Here is a 24,325-nt window from a genome sequence, read left to right as displayed (position 1 = left end):
AGTACCACAGAGGCACACGCGGTCCGGGGATATTTGCAGCAGCCTGGCGCACATCCCTCACCTGCCTCAGCTCCTCTCCTCCGAGTCTGTGCTGCACACATCCTGTTTGAGAGGGAGAGGCGAAGGAGGAAGAGAATCAACAGAAGAGACTTCTTAGTCAAGTTCAGTCAACTTTTACGCACATTTTTATTTTATTTTGAAAGACTTATATTTTCCTGTCGATTTTTCCACAGACTGACGATATATATATATTTTTTGTTGCCAAAGATTTATTATGACCCTACTTGTGGGAGCTGAAATGAAGGTGCGCCTGAAGGCAACATTTTTAACGTTGTTCATATACGGATTTTTGTTGGCACCTTAATTAAGTCTGTAGTTTTAAAGTTGTAGCCTAAACCTTAGCGTCATTGGAGGCGTTTGGCTAAAGGACGTCAATCCAGTGCCAAGTTGTTGAACAGGAGAAAGAAGTTCTCCGCATGAAGCGTTGGATTTATGTGAACTAAAACAAGAAATCGTCACTAAGAAAATAATCTGGATTCCGTGATGTGTGTTTGAAAGTTTCCCCGATCCGAATTTATTTCGTTCGGACAGGGGGGGACTTTAATGGATTTTTTATGTGGGACCCGCTAGGATGGACGTGGTAGATGAAACAGAAGCGTTACAGAGATTTTTTGAAGGTAAGAATATCTGATTATGATATGTATTTACCAATACACTTCGGTATTAAAACTCATTGTACAGAACATTAATAGAGCGGAAAAGATGAGATTTGTGTTACTTTTACAATCACTTTGACATTATTTGTTTTAGAACGAAGAACGAAACTAAATGTGTTTAAGTGTAAGCTCTTGTCAAATCTAGTTTTACCTGGTGTGCTATTATAGCCTGTAGTTTAACTTCAGTGTCACAAAGCCTGGTTTAAACTATTCTGACGCACACATGGCAGGTGGTTAACATCAAAATAATAATAGCTGTTTCCCAAATACAATGTGCACTGCACTTGGTTTTCCCTTAAACCTTAGGCTACCTGTTGTTCATCTTAAAAACTAAAAATGTAAGAAGTCAGTAGGTTTAACGGGTGCAGGGAGCAATAGTGCTGGTGATGGGTAACAGATCAAGTTAAACGGGGAATCCTAAAAAAAAGAAAAAAAATAAGGAGGTGGAGGAGGGTGGGGTTGAGAGTTGGAAGGGTGTAGGAATTCAAGTCAAGATAAATGGTGTGTTTTGCAAGGGTGCTGTGGCACAATGTGTGTGTTAGAGACAGACATGAGCAATGTGATAGTGATGTAGTGTTGCTCATCATAAGGCAAACGACCATGAATAGATCCACAATTTGTTCAGAAAAGCACCAATGTATGTGTAGCCCCTTAAAATCATCTTGATGAAGATACAATATTAAATACTATGACTTTAAATAATAAGATAAATAAACTTTTTTCAACATATAGTTTTATATAGTATATATAGTTTTTTGGTTTCTCCTGTATTACATCCCTAATTTACCAACCCTTTTTCTTAACTACATCTTGGGTGTGTGTGTTGACTTACACACAGATCTTGACTGAATTGTGTTCATTTAATCTGTAACAATTTGAGAATAGTAATCCCTTTGTGAATTTATTTCTGCAATTATTTTTCAAATATCACAAGCAAGACAATTACATTTTGTCACTTTTGTTTGAAGAGTTTTTCACTGTGCTCTGTGACTTTCAGCTTGCCACAGAATTCATCTTTTATTTTTTTTTAGAAACTTAATGTCAAATGTTCCAGAAGTCAAGTGCACATAAAACACATACTGTGGTTTATGTATAATAAGTTATCTGTACAGAGACTTAACACTTGATTATAGTATACACAGAGTGTTGACTTAAATATACACAGCCATCCATGACTGTCAAAGGTTCCTTGCCACTCTGACAGGGATTTAGTGTGTTTACATTCTTGCTTTGGGAGTAAAAGAGATGTTCTTACTTTGGCTTTATTTCAGCCACTTTTAGCTTGGACTAAAATGTCATCTTGCCCATGAGAAGTATACAGATGCTTATTTTCTGATTTAACGTGTTGTTTTTCTTAACTAACACTAGTGATATCAAACTCCTCATTATATCTCTCTCAGATCGCGGAATCAAGCCCTTTGGTAATCAACCTTGAATTTAAATTGGTGACAGAAAGTAACATCAATAAGACTTCAGTTTGATATATTAGATAATTAGTGTCCATGTTCATCTTGCCCTTTATCTGAAAGAGACACAGTTATACAGAAGTGTACACACACACAAACACACACACACACACACACACACACACACACACACACACACACACACACACACACACACACACACACATACACACACACACTGCACTATAATGGATTCCGGCACTGGTAAACTGTGTTTTAATAGGATTAGTGAAATATGTATACATTCACACTAATGCACAGTGTACATTCCTGGCATTGCCCCAGTGGCTGTTAAAACACAATGAGGTGAGACTGGTGTTTCTCCTAGAGTATTTGGCCTTCCCCAGGCGCTCTCTCTCTCTCTCCCTCTGACTCCATTAGAGTGACAGTGAGCAGACAGGGTGAGGAGGTGAGATAGTGCAGACTCAGGATGGAGAAAGACTTGCCTGTTGAGAGAAACCCAGTTAAACCACCAACCTCCCCCAAAACTTGACCTTCTCCTCTATGACTCACTTTAGACAACAAACAGTCGCAGAACCATGTTTGCACATAAAAGGATCATGACATTTGTAGCTGTTGTGTTGTGTTACCCCATCCTAAGTCAACCAAACACTTGATTAAACGATGTCCCACACTGCCTGTGCTACATTTTCAGCATGTCCTGAAGACCAAATGCATTGGAATTGAAACATTCATGTACAATGTTTTGAAGATTATGTATGCAGACAAATTGTTTTTGCCTCTGCAATAAATGTGGATCCAGCAGACATTAGACTGTAATAGAATAAGCACCTATAGCCATGATAGCAGCTTTGTAAGGCTGTTCTTATGCAAAGCAGAGCTTTGAGTTAAATGCTAACATTAGAAATAGGGCTGCAACTAACAATTATTTTCCCTTTCAATTAATCTGCTAATAATTTTCTTGATTAATTGTTTGGTCTATAACAATTTCCTCCAGTGAAACTTTCAAATGTCTTGTCTAGTCAGGATGCTAACATGCTCACACTGGCAATGCTAAACATGCTTTACTTTGTGTTTACCATGTTCAGAATCTTAGTTTAGTATTTTAGCACAAGAACATTTTCTAATTTAGCACAAAAGAAAGTACAGCTGAGGCTGAGCGAATGTCATTGATGTAATTAACGTAAAACCAAAGTACTGGATAAAGTAATGACCTGATGGTGGCGCTAGGTGTCAGCGCAACCGAAGCTGTTACAATTCGTCGTGATGTAGGCATGAATGTCTGTACCAATTTTCCTGGCAATCCATTTAATAGCCTCAGAAAGGTTTTATCTCAACATTGGCACTAGATGGAAATGTCAAGGACTCACCAAAGTCAGTAGGATTCATCCTCTGAGGAACATGAATATCTGCACAAAATGTCATGGCAATCCATCCAATAGATCTCAAGCTATTCATCGGTGGGGGGGGAGGAGTGTGTGTGGGGGGGGTGGGGGTGGGGGGACCTGAGTACACTGAGTGACTTGAAGCCTTTAATCGTGCAAACAGACTAACGTTTTGACTCTACTGTCGCTTGTCATAACGGACAAAGACATTATGCAAACTCATATACAGTCAACCTAGAACAGGTGTACAATTGTCATTGGATAATTTGGTGAAGAGGATTTCAAACCTTTTGGATAATGGATCCAAGGGTGGAAATTGAACCCTGTTTTAGTTGTTAAGGTAGCTCATTCTGGACCGACGGCAGTGAACATTACTATCCACAGAACCAGCTGCCCCTGCTAATGTGGCTGAAAACCTATATTTTGAAAATGAGCATATTCCCTTCCTAACCATGTCTGAAGGTGAATTAATCACCTTCTTGCTCCATATTGCCCTTAGAAGATGAACTCATCACACATGTTACTATATCAAAATTCCTATTAAGTCCCGCTGTACTCCCACAGTAGTAGTTATATATCATGGATGGGAAGGCCGTCGTCCATCTTGGAAAACCTGTGTGAAACAGAGCGAAGTTTGGACGGTTTCTCTGATTTACAGGTTTAGCAATAAATTGCAGTTAGAGGAATGTATTGTTTTTGAGCAGCCAGTGCTTACAAGTAGGTTTTGTTTTTCATTGTTGTGGCTCACTCCAATCAGTGCTGACTGCCAACTGAGTAATCCTCAGCCGGTGCATGTTGTTTGTGGTTGAACTGGACTTCAGGAGATGAATTCTTAATTTTATGTGTGTGTTCATGTGTGTCTGTTATAACTTAAAGAGAGGCTGTTATAGGGAAAAAACTTGGACTGCAGTATTAGAGTGCAAGGGGGTTTGTTTGCATCCTGAATGTCATCCTATAGTATATAGTACAACATTTTTTTTATTAATCTACATGACTGAATTCTGAGCATTATAATATGCCAATCTTTCTTCTTCTTCTTCTTCTTCTTCTTCTTCTTCTTCTTCTTCCTCTTTTTTTCTTCTTCTTCTTCTTCATGTTACTCTACATCTTCTTTCTATTCTTTTACCTCCTCGATGTCTTCTTCATCTTCTTGCATCTTCTCTCTCTCGCCGTGTTCTGTAATTCTGTGTAGTGCTAACCCTCAAACTCAACCTCACATTTGCAGTGTTCGTGATTTTTTTCCAGCCTTCCTCCGTGTCCCGGCCCCAGCCTTGTCACTCCTGTAATCTCCTGAGCCAGGTCCGCCGGTGCGACCAGTGCTTGTGTGCGACTAGGGCTGTGTGTGGTAGCCTGGTACAGCCCTTTCTCATGACTGAGGAATAATCCTCATTATAACACTCTCCGAGCCTTTCTCACACACACTCGCACACATATGCTTTTACACATAGGCATGCACGCCACACACACACACACACACACACACACACACACACACACACACACACACACACACACACACACACACACACACACACACACACACACACACACATTTGTTACTCTGATCTGCGACTCTCAGGTCTACAGAAGAAAGTCTTTCAGCCCGAGTAGGGAAACATGTGAAAATTAGAGAGGAATTGTTCTTCTCATCTTCTGTTTCAGGTGCTTTCATCTCAAGGACATCAACATGCTTTGGCTACGCGCAGGTACTCTGCCGCTCTGTCCACTCTGCTTCTCTTTAGCTGTGATTTATTAGTCCCTACATGAGGAGCGGCTTTGTGTTTGTATTCACTTCTTAATTAGTATCTGTGTCATAGTGATGCTTTTCACTCTTTTACCAGTTTAACCCTGTCTTGTAAACAAATGGAGAAGGTCTATAACTCTAAGGCAATATGTCAGAGCTGTCTAACACTATTTATGTCTGTATGTGTGTTAAATTGTACATTGGAGCAACAATCCCTGTATTCATAGACTGTGCAGCATCTTGTAGAACAACTGAGAGATTGTTTGCTTGTGTACATTGATTATATGGACATTACTAAGATCTGTCAGGTTATTTTTAGTTGATTTTTGTGAAAATAAAAATCCATAAGTGCATTGAGATTTAAGACATATAGACTAATAGCACCTGTTAATTTATTGTAGATATATACCTGTTATATAATACGTTAAATAATTCTATACAAACAGCTGTTTTAATGTTAGTTGTAAAGCTTTTTAAATTAGCTTTTAAATTATTGGTTCAGTGTAATTTGATGTTAAATATCTTAGAAAGTGTGTTCACTGTCTGTATATACAGACATATGCGTTTATGTGCAGCCAAGTTCATTCTGGTCTAGCTGTTTGGTAATCAGATGGACTTTGTTCCTCTGAAAGTGTTTAATTATTAACACACATGTAAGTGTGTACAAATCTCATTTGGATGCAAAACATCTTCAAGTTCTTCAAATTCATTTTCTTGCATGCTTATGGTCTTAGTAATAGCTTACACAACTCTACAGGAAGATAATCAAGTTATATGCTACTATTTTTAAAAGAAGAATGTAAGGAAAAGCTGTTCATTTGATTGAATGATATAAGTCAAATCATGTTTAATGGGTACTCAAACACTTGGTCCTCTGTTTGTGTTCATTTTAGATTATTACTGCTGACAACCCAGGCATTGAAATGGTGGCATAACACACACACATACACAAACAAACAAACACACACATGCACACGTATGCCTACAGGCAAACACACACACACACTCGCCTCTCAGCCCGTAATCTCTCAAAAGGCCAGTCTGTATCGAAGTTGGACTGACAATCATTTCACTGTTCCTTGTTAAACACAGCTGGACAGAGAAAACATAGAGGGCGGGGGGATTTACACATCCAGTTCACAGTAATTCAAACTTAACTGATTCAGTGATTCTGAGGTTACTGTTACTTAATTTATCTTTCTATTACTCTTTACCTGCACAATAATAGCATTTAATGACAGCCTTTCCCATAACTTTCCTACAATCATTACAAATGGCAAAAACTCTCTTGTTTGATTTGTTCATTGTTACAATGGTCGAAGTATCTCCAAGAGGCACCAAACGTACTATATATTTTCTCAGTGAACATGTTCATCAGCAGAAAAGTTATGAGAGACTTAGAAAAATGCTATTTTAATGCCTTGGCTTTTGTAGGTTTGTTAGGCTTTGGATTTTTATATACACAATTTTATTTTTGTAACATTTCTTCTTACCAATGATTTCACAGTCTAGTCTGAAAATTATCCACCCAATGAACTGTACACCTGTTAACTTCCTGTTACCTCCTTTTAATGTAAAATTGGCTTCCACACAGTGATCAACTTGCCTGTGCTTTTTACAGTTCAGTAGTTAATGATATAACGTCATTAAAATATATGCAGCGGCATGCCCTATACATTGGAGTTCATGCAGGTGGATAACTAAGGCTACAAATAAGATTACCATTCATTTTTGTGCTTCAGTGTGCAACTAAAATATATTCTTAACACTTTTTGCAAACAGATAACTACAATATATTCTTATCTGTTTGCAGAAAGTGTTAAGCGTTAAGTATAAATGTTACTGTTGTTCCACTGAAAAGTAATTTAGACAAATATATAAAGGTGTTACATTGGTATCTGAAAAATGTAGTTTCTCATGCTCCAATCTTTGAAAGGTTCAACACAATTGAAGTGGCTGTAATCAATATTTTGTGCTATAACAATGTATCAAATTACAACATGAAAATGATTTGACAATGTGAAAGGGGTCACTTGCTAAAGGGGTGATTGCTGAAAATTTCCAGTCAAATCTGCAGCTCCCCTCGACTTTACAGGGCTTGAGAGTATCAGCTCATTGTTTATCTGTTCGGCATTTAGTAGCTAAAGAGCCAAATATTTCCATCAGGAGTTGGTGGAGACCAAAAACAGAGCTTACACGAAGTGAATATTGGACTTCCATTCATTGTTTGTTAACAAGTTTGTCAAATGAATTTAAAGGTGTCATATGTATGTATATAGTTTATAGCCAAAACATATTATATATATAATAGTAGTATATAAAATAGTATAAAATTGTTGATTATACATAACTGGGTTTTGGTAGAGGACTTTGTTCTTGAACTTCTCTTGGACACTTTATTATAGCCCTGTTTCATTTTCTCTTCTCAGTCTTCCTTGTAGGGGTTCCCCTCTATCATTCCATCCTTGGACATCAAACTTGTATTCTGTCTTTCTTGCCCCTGCTCTCGTCAAGCTCTATCTATCTACCCTCCCCTCCACTCTCCCTCCATCCCTCTATTTTTCGTTATCAGGCCTGCCAGCTTAAATTTACCGCCTATTTGGGTGGGGTGCACATCTGGATGTTATTTAGGGGGAACTATACTGCTTTTCTCCCCTTGCACTGGCACGTATTAAGAGACATTAACCATCTGTTTCTATCCAGTCAAGAAAGCTAGTCAGTGTAAACATGCAAGTTTTCTCCAAAAACATGGTAACATGAGAATTTATAATGGTAAACAATATAATATGGGGTGTTCTTGATTTAATTGGTTGGAGACAAGTGGTTTGGTTTGTGGGTTTAGTAATTGAAGGTTGTAAGATGTTCATGATGTCAGCTCTGCGCTTCGATGGGATGAAGCATATATTTTTAATGAGATAAATCATTTGTGGTGAACGGAGAGAGTTAGGAGATAAACTGTGACTATAATACTAATAACTGACATTTCTGTTGGGTTTCTGATGAAGAGTAAAGCATTACTGGAAGATAAAAAAGAGGGAAGAGGAGATTTTTTCCCAATGCTAACACAAAAATTCCTTGCATTCCCAACTGAGTAGCTGCTTAATCTATCAGAGAAAGTGTGTGTGTATGTGTGTGTGTGTGTGTGTGTGTCAGAGAGAGAGAGAGAGACTGGGTTTGCCTGCCCACCCACTATATACCAGGTCCTTACCCTCTTCTTCACCCCCTCTGTCCTGCTCCCCCTCTCCTCTCTCACACTCACTCTGTTTCCAGCATCTGCAGTCTGGGACAACTAGTGATAGCTTTAAAGAAAATGCATCACTTTCTCTCATGTAACATTTGAGTTGAATGCTCTGGGTGCAATAGAAGGTTGGTTTATAAAAAAAGTCCTTTAATCTTTTCTAAATATATGCATAAGCGAGTGCTTGTTCTGCATTTTGGAGTTTTAAAGATTAAGTGAGGTCATGTGTTTGGGATTTGTGAGGCTTTGGCTATCAAAGGGCGAAAATGACCCTGGGGTGAAGTAAAGGGAGCATTAGGGAATTAATTACTAATATATATATATATATATATATATATATATATATATATATATATATATATATATATATATTATAAAAGTAATTAAAGTTTTATTTATTTATAAGAGTATTTTAAGTAAAGCTGAATCTAAATCAAATCTAAAACATGCCACACACAATGCGAAGAAGCAGGCTTTTAGATTTAGGTTATCTTTATCATAGATGTCAGTTGTAGTGAACATAGAAAATGGGAACTACACAATCTAGTTTAGTAACTCGGTAATTTTTTTTTAATTCTAATTGATTATTACTGTGATTCTTTTTTAATGGGGAAATGCAGCTGAGGTACAAAATAGTAACCGTCAACTGGAGTGATTCCAGTCTATATGTGTAAGCAATTAGAGGCACTGAATCATCAGTATGTGATCTGTAATGTTGACTACTAACACATATTTAGGTCACTCCTGTTACATTAATCTTTAAATTCTCAGAAAGCAGAGCTCTTCTTTTTTTACGTGTTCTTGATTATGTGTTTAGCAAAAGGTTGTGAATTTTCATTGATACAGTGTAATCAGTAGTAACTATGCAAAATAAGCTATTAATGATAATATGAGTTAAAAATATCTTATTAGATAGATAGATAGATTCTTACAACATTGTGTTGAAACTAGAGCTATTGTGGCAGTGTGTGGAGTTGCTGAAAGATTGCTAATTCCCAGATGCTCTCCATCTCTCCTCTGTGTTCCCGACCCTCCCTTCACCACAGGTCATGATATTATCAGTTCTCTGGAGCCAGCCAACATCGACACAAGTATCCTGGAAGAGTACATCAGCAAGGAGGACGATAGCACTGACATGTCAGTAGGGACTCCAGCAATGCCCAGCAATGTCAAAACAACATACACCAACCGAATCGGATCATGTCGTTACAAAGGAATTTGTTTTTTCTGATAAGGCTAATCCCTTTTCTTCTTCTTCTTCTTCTTCTTCTTCTTCTTCTTCTTCTTCGTCTTCTTCTTCTTCTTGTTTTTCTTCTTCTTCTTCTTCTTTCTCCCAGCTGTTTCTCAGAGGTCCACAGCACCCCAGGACCAAATTACTCATCTCCCCAGGCAGGAGTGTCCTCCTCTGGGGGGTTGGTGTGTGGTGTGAGCCCCCCTATTCCACTGCGCCAAGGAGCCCCTCCGCCTGGGCCTCCTAATTGTCAGAACGCCTACCCCCCAGGTCCATCCCTGGGCCTCCGACACAACTACCTCTGCCTGGGACAGCAGCAGCAACACCAGCAGCAGCAACAGCAGCAGGCTCACATCAAGCCTGAGCACAGGGGCCACTACGCTCCAGGGTAAGCACAATACCAAGGAGGCGGATGGATAGAGGTACAAGAAGGAGAAAGTATAGCACGAGCTGATACTTAGGAATGTTCAAGAAATGTTGAAGATGCTCAAACACTCAAAATTTAAATACATGAAATCGGGCAGAAGTAAGCTTGCAACAAAACCAACAAACAACAGGCCCATTATGCAATCAATACTTGATTTAGCTACATTTGTACAAATAAAAAACTAGCTGGTCAAGAGGGGGAGGGAGACTGATAACAGAGAGAGAGAGAGATAGAGTCAAATTACATCCTGCAAAGAAGTCCTGACGCACACAATCTTGTGTAAAGAACGTCTATACACTGTTCCCAAAGGAGAGTTTCTCCCTCGCATATAATGGCAGTTTAGAAAAAAGAATATACGAGGGAGGGCTTCCCAACTTCAATCATGGTATTTTAATTTTTATGATTTAAAAGTTGAATATTAGTCTTTTTTGTGAATATAACATCTACTGCCTTCTGGTTTCTTTTTCAGGACGCTACCTGAGTCCCCCCCAGACTCCAGCTCAGAGCCGTACTCTCCACAGCAGGTGAATGGTAAGTAACACATATTTTTCCTCTCCCTGCAAAAATGTGAATAAAGATTTTGACAAAGAGCACACACAAAGTAGAACATATAACAAACATAGTACTTTAATCTGTAGACTGCACTCAGACACAGAGTCAGAGAAAGCCACTGTATTCAAGTATTCAAGGTGTATGTGGGTCACAGCCAAATCAATATCTGTTACTCATCACATTGTTGTATTTAAACAGAGCATAAAGACAAAAAGAAGTTCATGTGCAAACCAATCAATATATTGAATGCCGCGTGTATCTGTCATTTATTAATCAGGAGTTTACATAATTTGTCTGGAAAATGGATTTTATCAACTGAAATTAAAAAATTTTTAACTCAGCTTTACAAGCTTTCATTTCAAGGGTTTCCACAAAGAATGAGCCAGCATATGTTTGACCTGTTTGAACATACAAGTTGAACAACAACAACGGTACTCAAAGTCATCATGTACTTCTTGCCGCTCACACACCTCCATTGGTCTTGCCTGTTGGTGAGAAGGTGTGGAAGAGATGTTATCTGATGGGCATCCCTCCAGTTCTCCAGTTAGAAACAATGGAAATACCTTTAGCTAAGGTTAGAGCATAGACAGTATATAAACTGGACCAACAGATCCCGTTGCTCTGGACGGAGACCAGTGAAGTCTATTAGAAGCACTTTTCCGGTGATGGCTGAGCGTTACTGCACAGCCTCCAACTGAGCTTGAAGATGTAGATGTGACGTGAGCAACCTGTCTAAAAGTTGTAAGTCTTCTGATAGCTGTGCCAAGAGCAATCTCAATAATTCCCAATCTTACCGAGACGGAGCGCGTATAGATAACATAGGCACAGGCTAATTATTGCTAACTAAAATGCTAGTTAACATTAGTAATTAAACTTAAACAGCGAATGTAAGGCAAGGCAAGGCAATTTTATTTACAGTACAGGCCAAAAGTTTGGACATACCTTCTCACTCAATGCGTTTCCTTTTTATTTTCATGACTATTTACATTGTAGATTGTCACTGAAGGCATCAAAACTATGAATGAACACATATGGAATTATGTACTTAACAAAAAAGTGTGAAATAACTGAAACATGTCTTATATTTTAGATTCTTCAAAGTAGACACCCTTTGCTTTTTTATTAATAAGGGAAACAATTCCACTAATTAACCCTGACAAGGCACAGAATAAAATGTACAGTTCTGTATTAAAATTAATACAAGATAAAATACAAGAATAAAATTCACTGTTCAGTATAAAAAAATTAACGAAAAGCATCATCAAAAAGAAAGGTCTTCAGCCTTGATTTAAAAGAGCTGAGAGTTGGGGCAGACCTGCAGTTTTCTGGTAGTTTGTTCCAGATATGTGGAGCATAAAAACTGAACGCTGCTTCTCCCTGTTTAGTTCTGACTCTGGGGACCACGAGCAGACCTGTCCCAGACGACCTGAGAAGTCTGGGTGATTCATAGTGCACTAACAGATCTGAAATATATTTTAGTCCTAAGCCATTTAGGGATTTATATACCAGCAGAAGTATTTTGAAATCAATTCTTTGAGGCACAGGAAGCCAATGTAAAGTCTTTAGAACTGGAGTGATGTGATCCACTTTTTTGTCCTAGTGAGAACTCTTGCTGCAGCGTTCTAAATCTAGTCTAATTAGTTTTTTAGGAAGACCTGTAAGGACGGCGTTACAGTAGTCAAGTTTACTAAAGATAAAACCATGGACCAGTTTTTCCAAATTCTGCTGAGACATAAGTCCTCTAATCCTTGATATATTCTTAAAATGGTAATAGGCTGACTTTGTTATTGTCTTAATTTGGCTGTTAAAATTCAGGTCTGAGTCCATGACTACACCAAGATGTTTTGCTTTGTCTGTTGTTTTTAACAGTGCCATTTGAAGCTGAGTGCTGACTTTCAGTTTCTCTTCTTTTGATCCAAAAACAACCACCTCAGTTTTTTCTTCATTTAATTTTAGAAAATGTTGGCACATCCAGTTGTTGATTTGTTCAGTGCAATTAGTCAGTTTTCGTATTGGACTATAGTCTCCTGGCGTTAAAGTTATATAAAGTTGTGTGTCGTCCGCATATGGTGACTTATCTTGTTTTCCATAATCTGAGCCAATGGAAGCATGTAGATGTTGAACAGGAGAGGTCCCAGAATTGAGCCTTGGGGAACTCCACATGTCATAATTTTACGCTCAGATACATAATCGCCTATAGACACAAAGTAGTCTCTATTCTTTAGATAGGATTCAAACCAGTTTAGAACTGATCCAGAAAGGCCAATCAAGTTTTTCAATCGATCTAGTAATATGTCATGGTCGACCGTGTCAAATGCCGCACTAAGATCAAGTAACACCAAGACTAAGGTTTTGCCACTATCTGTGTTAGAGTGGATGTCATTAAAGACTTTAACAATTGTCGTATACATTGTCGTGTTTCTTTAGAAATAAACAATGGACAAATAGAGTCTTTAAACGCTTCAGATGTAAAGTTATTCGCTGTCAAAGTGGCGCCAAAATGAATGGCAGTCAATGGAATGCTAATGGGAGGTAATGGCTTAGTAGCATCAAAATGGCGCCACAGGAGCTACGCGTTCCGGGGAGAGGTTTACCCCCTTGGGTTAGAGGGAAGTAGAATAAAATGCAGTCTGAAATGCAGAATGGACAGATCAGTCTTGAGAAGATAAAGCTGCATTCTGTGTGTGATCAAATGTAACAGTATGTATAATCATGTAGACATTATTGTTGTTATTATTCACCGTTGTGTCTTTTAGATCCTCACATGATCAGGACCATGACACCAGAGAACATGTGTCACATGACTCCAACGCCACCCCTCCCACCACACGGGCACTATCCCAGCATGCATCGGGACATGTACATGAAGCCTGAGTCCATGATATCACAGTATCCCATTGGTCCAGCCACAAGCGGAAGTGGAGACATGCAGCAGACTCAGATGCTCCATCAGCTACTGCAGCATCCACAGGGGCAGGAGTGAGTCATGAAGATATACAGGAGGGAGGGAGGGTTGTGGTGTCCAGTTTGTATGGAGCAAAAGGAATGATGGGCTTGAGTAGAAATGTGTGCCACTTTTGACTGTGTTTCCATCTTCTCACACAGCGGCATCCCTGTTCACCAGGCCAAGAAGAGGAAGCACTCTGACTCTCCCAACAGCACCCTCAATTCCCAAATCCTCACAGGTATCATCAAACAAGAACCAGGTAGGCAGGCATCTTTCTTTTCTTCCTCACCCCCTCTACCTCACGCTCACCTGCTCTTACCTACCCTTACCTACCCTTTAACTCTTGCACAGATAAAGACTTTTACAGAAAAGTTGCGGACATTCATTGCATTTTTCTGTCTTGCTTTAATTGCTGATCTGTTTGTCACAGGTTTAATGCAGGATTCAGACAACTCCTACCTGGACCCAAACTATCAGTGCATTAAGTGGCAGCCTCACCAGCAGAACAAGTGGACACCACTGTATGACGCAAACTGCAAAGAGCTGTGGGTGGAATTTATTTTTGGCATGTCGGTACATCTTGAAGTCTTTATTTTGGGAAGAAAAGGCTGAAAGCACTCTGCAGAGCCCAAAATTAAAGTTATAATTGGTTAAATGAATAATTCAAAGTATACAGCGGGAGTGGCAATGGAATAGCAGGATTACAAATTCCTCAGAGGTGAGCTCTGCGGAGGAGTTAACGAGTACAGGGTTTCGGCTTAGGAAGACAACGTGAGGAGGGGGTAAAGGGAGAAGTTAGTGTGCACCTACTTGTGCTTTTGCAATGCCAAAATAGAAAAAAAGCTATAGATAGGGAGGAAGGTTAAAATGAACTCACAAGACCTTTCAGATATGTAATCAAAACCATCTGGTTGCCCATCACAACTTTTAGCTTATAGCCCAGTTTTCATTGGTTTTAAATTAGATTTATTATGTCTTTCGGATGATCTCAGTCCTCAGTGTTGTAAAGTAATGGCAAAAAAATGGCAAAACTACTAAGGTCCAGGGGCCTATGCAGGGGTCTCTACCAATGAGGAGACGTTTATTTACATAAACAAAATGGCTTGGATTTTATGTCAGCATCACAAGAATATAATATGGGTGTCAGTCACCATCTCCATATTAGCTCACCACATACATTATAAAATGTTGTCCATTTCTTTACCAAATTACATATGTTACATTTGCTCTGTTTACATCTCTCTAAGGGCTTGGACCTAAAAACATGTGGAAGACCCCTGTAATACAGTCAAGAGTCTCCCCCTGGTGATAAAAATGGCAAAACTCTGCAGTATGCAGCAGTTTTTCCACTTTTCTTACAACATATATATAAGCCTTCTATTCACATTATTCAAATGTCACAATCTCTTTCCCTGTCTTCAGTCCAATGCCAACCTACCGTGTTGATGCTGACAAGGGCTTCAACTTCTCCTTGGCTGATGATGCTTTTGTTTGCCAGAAGAAGAATCATTTCCAGGTCACAGTATACATAGGCATGCTGGGAGATCCCAAGTACATCAAAACAAGTGACGGCCTGCAGCCCATTGACTGCTTCTATCTCAAACTCAACGGAGTAAAGGTTCGCAGACGCAAGATAGTGAACATGGCATCAACTTAGATAATTAACTCCACAGCATTAAGTGTACATTATATTTCTCTCTTCATTGCCAGGTGGAGGCCGTGAATCAATCTATCAGTGTGGAGCAGTCACAGTCTGACCGTAGCAAGAGACCCTTCAAGCCAGTGATGTAAGTCTGAACACTTTAATGGAAAGGTTCACAGAAAAGTATATAGCTGTGAAAGGAGGATTTCTTTGAATAACATGTTGTGTTTTGTTTCTCCCAGGGTCACCCTGCCCTCAGAGCAGGTCACAAAGGTCACAGTGGGGAGGCTCCACTTCAGCGAGACCACTGCAAATAACATGAGGAAGAAGGGCAAACCGAACCCTGACCAGAGGTGAACGACATGTCATCACATGTAAACATATGATTCACTATGATCCTGTCATAGCTCCAGTAGTCATATCTACTCCTGATGTTTTTGTCATCGCAGGTATTTTATGCTGGTGGTGGCGTTGCATGCTCAGTCCCACAGTCAGAGCTACACTGTGGCTGCCCAAGCATCCGAGAGGATCATCGTCAGGGTAACGTCTGGCCATGTCTGTCTGCCTCCTACAACAATCATATCCCTTGTGAATGTGACACCTTTGGTCTACTTTACATAACTTTCTGCACTTCAAAACCACTGTGTAGATCTCAACATCTTCTACATTGTCTGTCTTTCCATTCCTTTTATCTATGTGGCTGTGATCCCCAGCACACTTATTGTGCAATCCAATATACGTAGTAAGCTGGGCTGTGAAAACCATGTATCTTCAAAACGTCAGCCTTTACATAGTTTTCACTGGACAGCGATGTCATTGTACTTACTGTCTAAAACATGTAATTACAGTGTATAGTTAACTGCATGAGCTTAAGAAGAATTAGAGCTATTTGATCGCTACACAATCATTTACTTTTAGCTAATGGGCTTACATGAGAACACAATTTGGTGAATAATTTTATAAACTCATAACATTTAAACACTGACTAAGCTATAAAGTCTAATGTAAAGTCAACCCTTTACATCTTAGGCTTGTTTTAAAGGAATAGTTCCACGTTTTGGGTAATACACCTTTCTTGTCTTATATCTGTAAGATAATATGTGGCTGGAAGGAGCTGCTGATTAGCTTAGCTTAGCATTAAGACTGGAAACGGGGAAACAGCTAGCCTGTCTTAGTCCAACAAAACAAAATCAATGAAATATGCTTACCAGCACCTCTAAAGCTCACAACAAAAAAGAAGTGTAAAAACAATAAATTGTGGTTGTTTTACAGGGGTTATGTGTTAGAGCCTTTCTTAAAACTTTTTTGTGCCAAGGCCCAGTAATGTTTGGCCCTCATCCTCTGGGGCCCAGTTACAGAAATACATGGAGCATGAACACGACACTTTTGCCGCGGCATGCCCACAGCAGAGTGCGTCCATTATAAACTGTAAAAGACTGTAAACGTCACTTCACTGGAACTTTAAACAAAATGTGGCAATATTATTGCTCACCTAAACTTTGTATTACCTACATTTAAAATTACATTCTTGGCTACAATCAAAACATTTGGGAGTAAAGCCCTGGAAAAAATGAACCTGGCGACACCAATGGAGTTGCCTAAACAGAGGGAGACACCTGTTAGATTCAAGCCACGACACATGCGTGCCTCTCTGTCATTGCTGCGGCTCCGTCGGCTACAGTTATTTTATTTTTTTGGGGGGGTCCCGCAGCCCAGCAGGCATTCCTCCGCGGCCCGGCCCCATAGTTTGAGAAAGGCTGTGTTAGACCATTTCTTAACTGGGAGCTGTGCAGAGCACTGCCTGGAGTCTCTACTGGTTGTCTGGAAGACTGGTATCGATTTTCTCATTTAACTCTCAGCAAGAAAGCGAATAAGCATATTTTTCAAAATGTCGAACTTTTCCTTTAAAAACATTGTAATTATTTGGATTACTTTTTTTGGCATATCTTTTAGAAACATCTAAACTACTGTTTGCCTGTGCACCTTCTCCTTTGTCTCTACAGGCATCCAACCCAGGCCAGTTTGAAAGTGACAGCGAGGTGCTGTGGCAGCGTGGCCAACTGCCAGACTCAGTCTACCACCACGGGAGAGTTGGCATCAACACCGACCGGCCGGATGAGGCCCTTGTTGTCCATGGCAACCTGAAGGTCATGGGCTCCCTAGTACACCCGTCTGACATCAGGGCCAAAGAAAATGTGCAGGAGGTCAGGATGACACTCAGTGTGTATGTATATGGGCGTGCGTGTGTGTGTGTGTGTGTTTTAGTGTGTCATTTTGTGCCTTGTGTGCTTGTCATCATGAATCATGTCATCCAAATGCCCATGCTCAGCACAGCTGACTGTGCAGTTGACCTCTGAGTTTTGTCTTTACATTGTTCTTGGTTCAAGCATTTTCATCTGCAACAGGAACATTGTGTTTTCATACCATCTGCATGGACATCATTGTCATTCTGTCTGTGTGTAGGTCAACACCACAGACAATTTGAAACGGATTTCTCAGATGAGGCTGGTCCATTATCAATACAAGCCTGAGTTTGCTGCCACCGTGGGCATAGAGAACACTGCAGAGACTGGTAACAACTTCATGAATAACAAATTTCAATTATTGCATCCATCATCTCATTCGTTGTATGCTGTACATCATGTTATCATCTTAATGTCTTAATATTTGATCCGTATTTTTCTCCATGTGCATTGTTATGCAACTGTGTTCTGTATCTGTGCATGCAGTCATGCTTTCACTGCTCTTTTTCACTTTAGCACTTGTTATATTCTCCTGCAGGAGTGATCGCTCAAGAGGTTCAGCAAATCTTGCCTGAAGCAGTGAAGGAGGGGGGTGATGTGGTGTGTGCCAATGGAGAAACTATCCCCAACCTGTTAGTGGTCAACAAGGTAATGAAAACACATAAACATACAGTGCACACAGACATCACTTCCATACACACTACCAGCTTTCCCTCTTATTTCAAAGGACCTTATCTTCATGGAGAACGTGGGAGCAGTGAAGGAGCTGTGTAAGCTCACAGACAACCTGGAGACTCGCATAGATGAACTGGAGCGCTGGAGCCGAAAACTGGCCAAGCTACGTCGTCTTGACAGCATGAAGAGCACCGTGAGTGGAAGTACTGTCAGGTGAGAGCAATGAGCAGAAGTCGCCTCAGATTTGGCTTTAGGGCGGGTGTTAAATAATCTTGTATGATTAGAAAAGAATTGATAAATTATTTTTGTTTTTCTTACCCATGTAGCCAATCAGGGAGTTATTTCAGCAGAACAGGAAGTGGCCCACTCAGGAAGAAGACAGTCAAACCTGGGAGCAAGGTCTGTGGTGATAATTATGTATTTAAACGGTGTTATAAGTGAACAGCAGGATTCTGCGCTAAACCATTCAGCCTCATTTTCGTATGTTAAACAGCTATTTTGTATATATTGTTTATTTCATATTAATTTGTAATATGTTTGTTTATGTATGCACCAACCATCAAGGCAAATGTCTTGTGTTACTCACCTTACTTGGCAAAAAATCCTTTTCTGATTCTGATTCTGATTACAACTTTAATGTAATCTGTGTGTTGTTATTGCAGAATTCGACTCCAGATCAAGGCTGCATCAGCCAGAGGTTCATGCAGGGAACCATCCTGGCACTGGTCATTGTCATGGCCTTCAGGTTAGACTGAGCAAAATGTGTTTGGGGAGGGAGTGGTGGGTAAACAAAAAAATCAGCTTCATCTGCATACAGTAGTGACATGATCTTTATTTGTTCCCCGACAGTGTCATTTCCATGTCCGTCCTTTATGTGTTGACTCTTCACCATAGAGGAGACGTCACAGAGAAAGATGGGTATGTGCTTTTGAGGGAAAGAGACGCTTAAGCTTGATGGTAAAATAAATCAATCTCTCCTCCATTAATGTCTTTCTATATAATCTGTTCCTGCTTTCTGTAGCTATGTTCCTTCCTGTGTTCTCTACATCTCTTGGATGCCCATCTTCACTGCCACTGTAACTTTCTGTCCACCTGTCTGCCCATGGTACCTACCTTTCTTGCTACTTCATTGTTTCATTTTCTGATCTACTCTTTCAGTCTTATCTTTGATTGCTTAGTTGGGTGTTTCCTTATTCCTGTCTGAAAGGAGATTATGAGTCACATATCTATACACCGTGAAAGTAATTGAGTTTGAAATGTATCATTATTTTACTGAAAGCATGCTCTTGACTTCCTGTACTGCCATCTGATTGGTGCAGGTCCAGAGCTGCTTTGGGATCCTCACGTAGGAGTCCATATGCTCCACTGATCACCACCCCTGCACCATGTGAGTGGCTAAGTTCGGTAGTTTAAAAAAACATGGAAATCAACAGGCTAACTCAGATCTGTCCCTTTTCTCTCATTCTCTTACAAATACTGCAGCTTGCTGTTCAACTACAGCCATAAATAACCAATCAGCTATAGATTTGATATTGAATAACAACCAATCCACACCAGGTAAGTAAGCAAGAAATATGACATGTTTTCCCGTAGTGTACATTTGTCTTCGATGCAGGTTAAAAATCTTCCTTCTCTAGATTTAGGCAGCCTGGTTCCCACACCAGGAACTATGATCAAGAAGGCCAAGTCCAGACCAATGGACAAGGATGGCCGCAATAGAAACCGTCTGAGTCACACCTCAGCACCTTTGTACTTTGCCAAGTCTAAAAGGCCGGCACCTACAGACCTGGGCGGAGTGGGAGCTACCAACCGTCTGCCCCCAGGTCAGCTGACACTGCCACGCAGACAACGCAGCCTACACACAAAGGGTAAATCCACAAACACAGCCCAGACATGGCACTTTCTTCACACATATAACATGCAGTATACAAACACAGTAAAGCCATGTGTTTGACAACAGCAAACAAAGCCTATCTACATACTATACAATGGAATTCTACAGTATGGGTACAGTGCTCATAGTGCAGCTTTTCTTACTTTTGCAGGAGGAAGGTCAGCTCACTCTCTGACTAGTCTACATATCGTGGAGACAAACCAAGAGATCACAGCACAAACTTGCGCAACACCAGAAAGCTGCAGGTATATACTTAAAAGTTGCACTAGTATTGAGTTGACATTGAGGGATGAACACCATTTTTTCAAAAGATATTCCCTAATTAGGTGTTTTTATGATGGTAGTGGAGAGTGCTATATTACTTCTCGGTCCAAAGTTTCCCAAAGGGGTTTAGTCGGGTTAAGGTCTGGTGATTGTGAAGGTCATAGCATGTATTTCACATCATTTTCAAAGTCATCAAACTACTACGTGAAATGTCATGCGCTGGATGGAAGCATCTGAATGTTTCTCCACTCATTTATATGAATTTTTCTTTCATTTGTAACTTCTCTGTGTGTTTTCCTTTTATACAATTACAGTTTAAATTCAGGTCTTGATGCTTAATGCTGATGCTATTTATCTCTATGTTGACTCTAGCTATACAGTATCACTTCATGGAAACAGAAATTCCTCCATCTCACAAATCACTTTGCACATGACGTGAGTATACAAACGTCACACTATCTACATAACTGCATGCATGCAGTGGTAATGCTTACTTTTACAGGTCCATCATTTCCAAAGGTTTCTTGTCAAGAGCCATGGAATTTGGCAGTAATTATTTGTAAAATAGAGACTAGAGAAGAAGTTTTCATCGATACACTTCCAATGAATTAATTCCAATAATTCCTAAACTAACTTTACCAAGACTATTGTAGTCAGTGCACAGCAGGTCAGCTGATATAAAACAAAGTTAAACCTGTGCAACTAAAACACAACATTTCAACTGTAGGCCAAAGAGACAGCAAGCATATTTAATTCATTGCAGGTCCACGAACAGCGTGTGGGTACGACAATGTGGAGCCACCAAGGGACGTTTATGCCCCAACCACACAGAGACTGAGCTCTATGGGGGACAGAGTACATCAACAAAGGTACATAATGAGAATCATGATCCATCATAAAATCAAAACATATTTCCTTCTTTGTCATTTTGTACCACTACAAATATATTAAACTAGCATTATTATTATTATTATTATTATTATTATTATTAATCAAATGACTTACTTACTGACTCATTATATTCTTCATACTTTTTTCTAAGGGGACTCATCACCTTTGGTCAGTGCCTGTGCTGTCCTTCCAGGACATCACCTATCACTTCCGTGTCTCCCTGTCTGTAAGTAAACTAAAATATGAGAGGCTTCAGACGCTGCGTGGTTCCTGTATGTTGTTGATCCAATTATTATAGTACTTAGTTTAAATTAAGACAATGATTTATTCATACATGTTTTATCTCCATGTGCTTTCCATTGACAGAGCGAGGCGAGCTGTGCCACTGAAGGAGAAACCTCATCATACTCTGACTACCATTTTATCATTCAAAGCAGCTGTGTGTGAGAAGGAAGACAATGTGTCCCAGTGCCTTTACAATACACCACATTTGTGGTTCCATTTGTACACTGTTGTGATAGGATAGGATTTTGTCTCATTATTGTACGTTATTTTTTTAAGATATTCATACAGAACAAATTATATACCACTGTCCCTGTCACTGTTATCGCCTCCACATGTATATGCATTAAGACATCTCTTTTTGCTGTGATGACTGGAGTTGAAACACTGTTTTTTTCTGTCACTGAAAATGTTTTAGATCACTGTAATTGACGATTGTGTTGTGTCACTGTTAACTGAGTCCATGAGTTTATAGGTCATTTTATTAATGATCACCAAGTCCATACTTAATACAAGCCAGAGTTACTTTTTAGCAGAATTCAAGTTTCTAAATGAAGTCCAGGCTAAGATACAGTAGATGCTGCACACGTTTTTTTTTTTTTAATACAATGAATCTCTAAGTACGATGAAATCAGTGTCGACTAAAAACAAAAACACTTTTCAATAGTTTTATACACTGGAAAGAAGATCATTGGCCTCTGCTGAAGGCCTCAGTGAATTGTTGCAATTCGCATTGAAGATATACTGTACCTCAGTAGCGCACACTGGCAAAATCCTGGGCCCCCCCAGGAGGCAGTCGACTTTCTCATCATGCAGCATCTTCTCATACTTTGCAGTATTGCTATCTCAATTGTGACATTAAGTGAAACATCAAATTGTTACATTAAATGTTTATGCATATGCATACTATTACACAGAAATCTTCATTATCGTTCCAAAAATGAAGGCATACAAGTCATACTAATTTCAGCAGATTCACTGGAAGACATGCGATAAGACTGGTAAACAAAATAAACAATTCACTGGAACTGAACATGTAGAAACACTGACAGCTCTTAGCATCTGATAGTGAATGCAACAAGTCCAACACTGACTATAGAAACACTGGAATAGCTTACACTGTATTTGCTAACCAGACAGAATGCTGGTAAGGCAATAAATGGCATAAAATCATTTCAGTTGCATGCCCAATCATTTCTCTAAAATTATACATTTCCGCTCAGAGGCAACTCAAATGCTTCAGCTATGAAAATTCATTTTTAATGGCTCGATCATAAAGCTGAGGAGGAGTTGCATTTAGTTACGCACACTGCAGAGATAAAATTAAACACTGGACGGTTTCATGTATTTCTCTGGATGTTTTGAATACTTTTCCTGTGCCTTTACAATTAAGAATATGTAGTAATAACCCTTTGAGTATAACTGGATTGTATGTATGTTTTCTTCTATTATCTTTTCTTGTTTTAAAGCCATTCTCCACTTACTCTCACCACCATGCTCTTGTTGCATTTGTCAAAATTTGTTTTTAAATTCATATTCCATATGTGTCTGTATTCAGAAAGAAAAAAATACAATAGTGTATCTCAAATGTAAAATCAATATTAAATAGGAAAAAGAGCCATCAGACAAACGTTTATTGAATTTATCATATTATTAGGACACTGTAAAATGCTTTCGGTATAATTATTATGACTTTGGTGGGTATAGTGTACTATTTTAGCTTATTTATAATGCACCAGCTAGCATAATGAAACCACTGTAGCACTTTTTGCACTGTATATATGAACTGCTTGCTCTATCCAATGCACCAGACTGTTTTCATTTACTCTGGTAGAACTGCATTACATGTAACTGTATAGCTTCATTTTGTTACTACCAATGCTCCTTTTTATCTGATGTGTTTTATCATATTGTTTTTATAGTTGATATGTTTTGGGGTTGTTGTATTATCAATAATATATTAACCTTTAGCTAATGGAGCCGAGAAATTATTGACAAACATGTAAACACACACACACACACACACACACACACACACACACACAGCAATACATTTCTAATTGTAGCACTATTTGTTAGGAGAAAATTCCAAAACATTAAAACTCGTTGAGTACTTTAATATCACTACTTTGTCGTTTTAGCCCATTTTATCATTACATTTTTCAAAGCCTTTTGTCAAAAAAAAAAATGCTGTAATACTATGTAAATGCATGTAGTAAATAAATTTGTGATTGAATTTTCTGTAGTGTTTGATTGTCAAACTGCTTCCTTAACTGAAAACTAATTGCTCACTTTGTCCGCTAGATGGCAGCCGGATATTTATTAAGATAGCTATATATATATATATATATATATATAGCAGTTGTTGGGGATAAGGATAATGTGTAAGTAAGTTTCTGCCCTGAAATTAGCCTTTCAGGTAGCGGAGGGTCAGTGTAACGCTTATCAGTTCAATTTTCTAAGCACAAACGGACATTTGGAAAAACAGAAAAATGGGTTCAAATATCCAATTTTTTATTTTTTTCCACCTGACAAATAAAAAATTGGATCTTTAACCTGTTTTTCCAATTTTCTGTTTTTTATTCTAAGGATCAGAAATTGAGAAAATTACAAAATTGCGTCTGAGCTCCAATTATTCAATACTGCAATGGTATTCTCTTCTTCTACTTTGCGGAATATGCAGGTCATTAACTGCATATGGACCAAAATGAAAAACTGATAGACTTTGGGGTCAGAGGTGCTTGCAACTGATGGTTTCGAGTGGGGG

The 24,325-nt window shown here is 39.1% G+C and overlaps 1 protein-coding gene across 8 annotated transcripts in view; it reads left to right on the top strand.

The window, feature by feature from the left end:
• myrf (myelin regulatory factor) overlaps window positions 1–23,794 on the top strand; it is a 25,637-nt gene extending 1,843 nt beyond the window's left edge. The window contains exons 1-28 of one of the 8 annotated variants that reach the window (XM_039808643.1): window positions 1–677; window positions 5,191–5,234; window positions 9,557–9,647; window positions 9,848–10,129; window positions 10,638–10,699; window positions 13,477–13,699; window positions 13,826–13,926; window positions 14,098–14,212; window positions 15,090–15,285; window positions 15,378–15,454; window positions 15,552–15,662; window positions 15,759–15,864; window positions 17,313–17,513; window positions 17,773–17,881; window positions 18,091–18,200; window positions 18,280–18,440; window positions 18,554–18,626; window positions 18,890–18,972; window positions 19,077–19,145; window positions 19,249–19,332; window positions 19,547–19,614; window positions 19,710–19,784; window positions 19,865–20,095; window positions 20,273–20,366; window positions 20,758–20,820; window positions 21,149–21,254; window positions 21,428–21,502; window positions 21,643–23,794. The exon at window positions 1–677 is cut by the window's left edge and continues 300 nt beyond it. In XM_039808643.1, coding sequence (XP_039664577.1) covers window positions 5,216–5,234; window positions 9,557–9,647; window positions 9,848–10,129; window positions 10,638–10,699; window positions 13,477–13,699; window positions 13,826–13,926; window positions 14,098–14,212; window positions 15,090–15,285; window positions 15,378–15,454; window positions 15,552–15,662; window positions 15,759–15,864; window positions 17,313–17,513; window positions 17,773–17,881; window positions 18,091–18,200; window positions 18,280–18,440; window positions 18,554–18,626; window positions 18,890–18,972; window positions 19,077–19,145; window positions 19,249–19,332; window positions 19,547–19,614; window positions 19,710–19,784; window positions 19,865–20,095; window positions 20,273–20,366; window positions 20,758–20,820; window positions 21,149–21,254; window positions 21,428–21,502; window positions 21,643–21,723 — 3,066 coding nt within the window. In that variant the 5' untranslated portion in view covers window positions 1–677; window positions 5,191–5,215 and the 3' untranslated portion in view covers window positions 21,724–23,794. The remainder of the gene's footprint in view (window positions 678–5,190; window positions 5,235–9,556; window positions 9,648–9,847; window positions 10,130–10,637; window positions 10,700–13,476; window positions 13,700–13,825; window positions 13,927–14,097; window positions 14,213–15,089; window positions 15,286–15,377; window positions 15,455–15,551; window positions 15,663–15,758; window positions 15,865–17,312; window positions 17,514–17,772; window positions 17,882–18,090; window positions 18,201–18,279; window positions 18,441–18,553; window positions 18,627–18,889; window positions 18,973–19,076; window positions 19,146–19,248; window positions 19,333–19,546; window positions 19,615–19,709; window positions 19,785–19,864; window positions 20,096–20,272; window positions 20,367–20,757; window positions 20,821–21,148; window positions 21,255–21,427; window positions 21,503–21,642) is intronic. The other 7 variants (XM_039808640.1, XM_039808639.1, XM_039808638.1 and 4 more) reach the window with 7 other exon arrangements.
• Window positions 23,795–24,325: the final 531 nt, after the last annotated feature.

This window comes from Perca fluviatilis, chromosome 8 (assembly GCF_010015445.1).
Source record: "Perca fluviatilis chromosome 8, GENO_Pfluv_1.0, whole genome shotgun sequence".
Lineage (NCBI taxonomy): Eukaryota > Metazoa > Chordata > Actinopteri > Perciformes > Percidae > Perca > Perca fluviatilis.
Note: the sequence above shows the minus strand (reverse complement) of the source record. Positions and strands in the feature narration are given on the sequence as shown.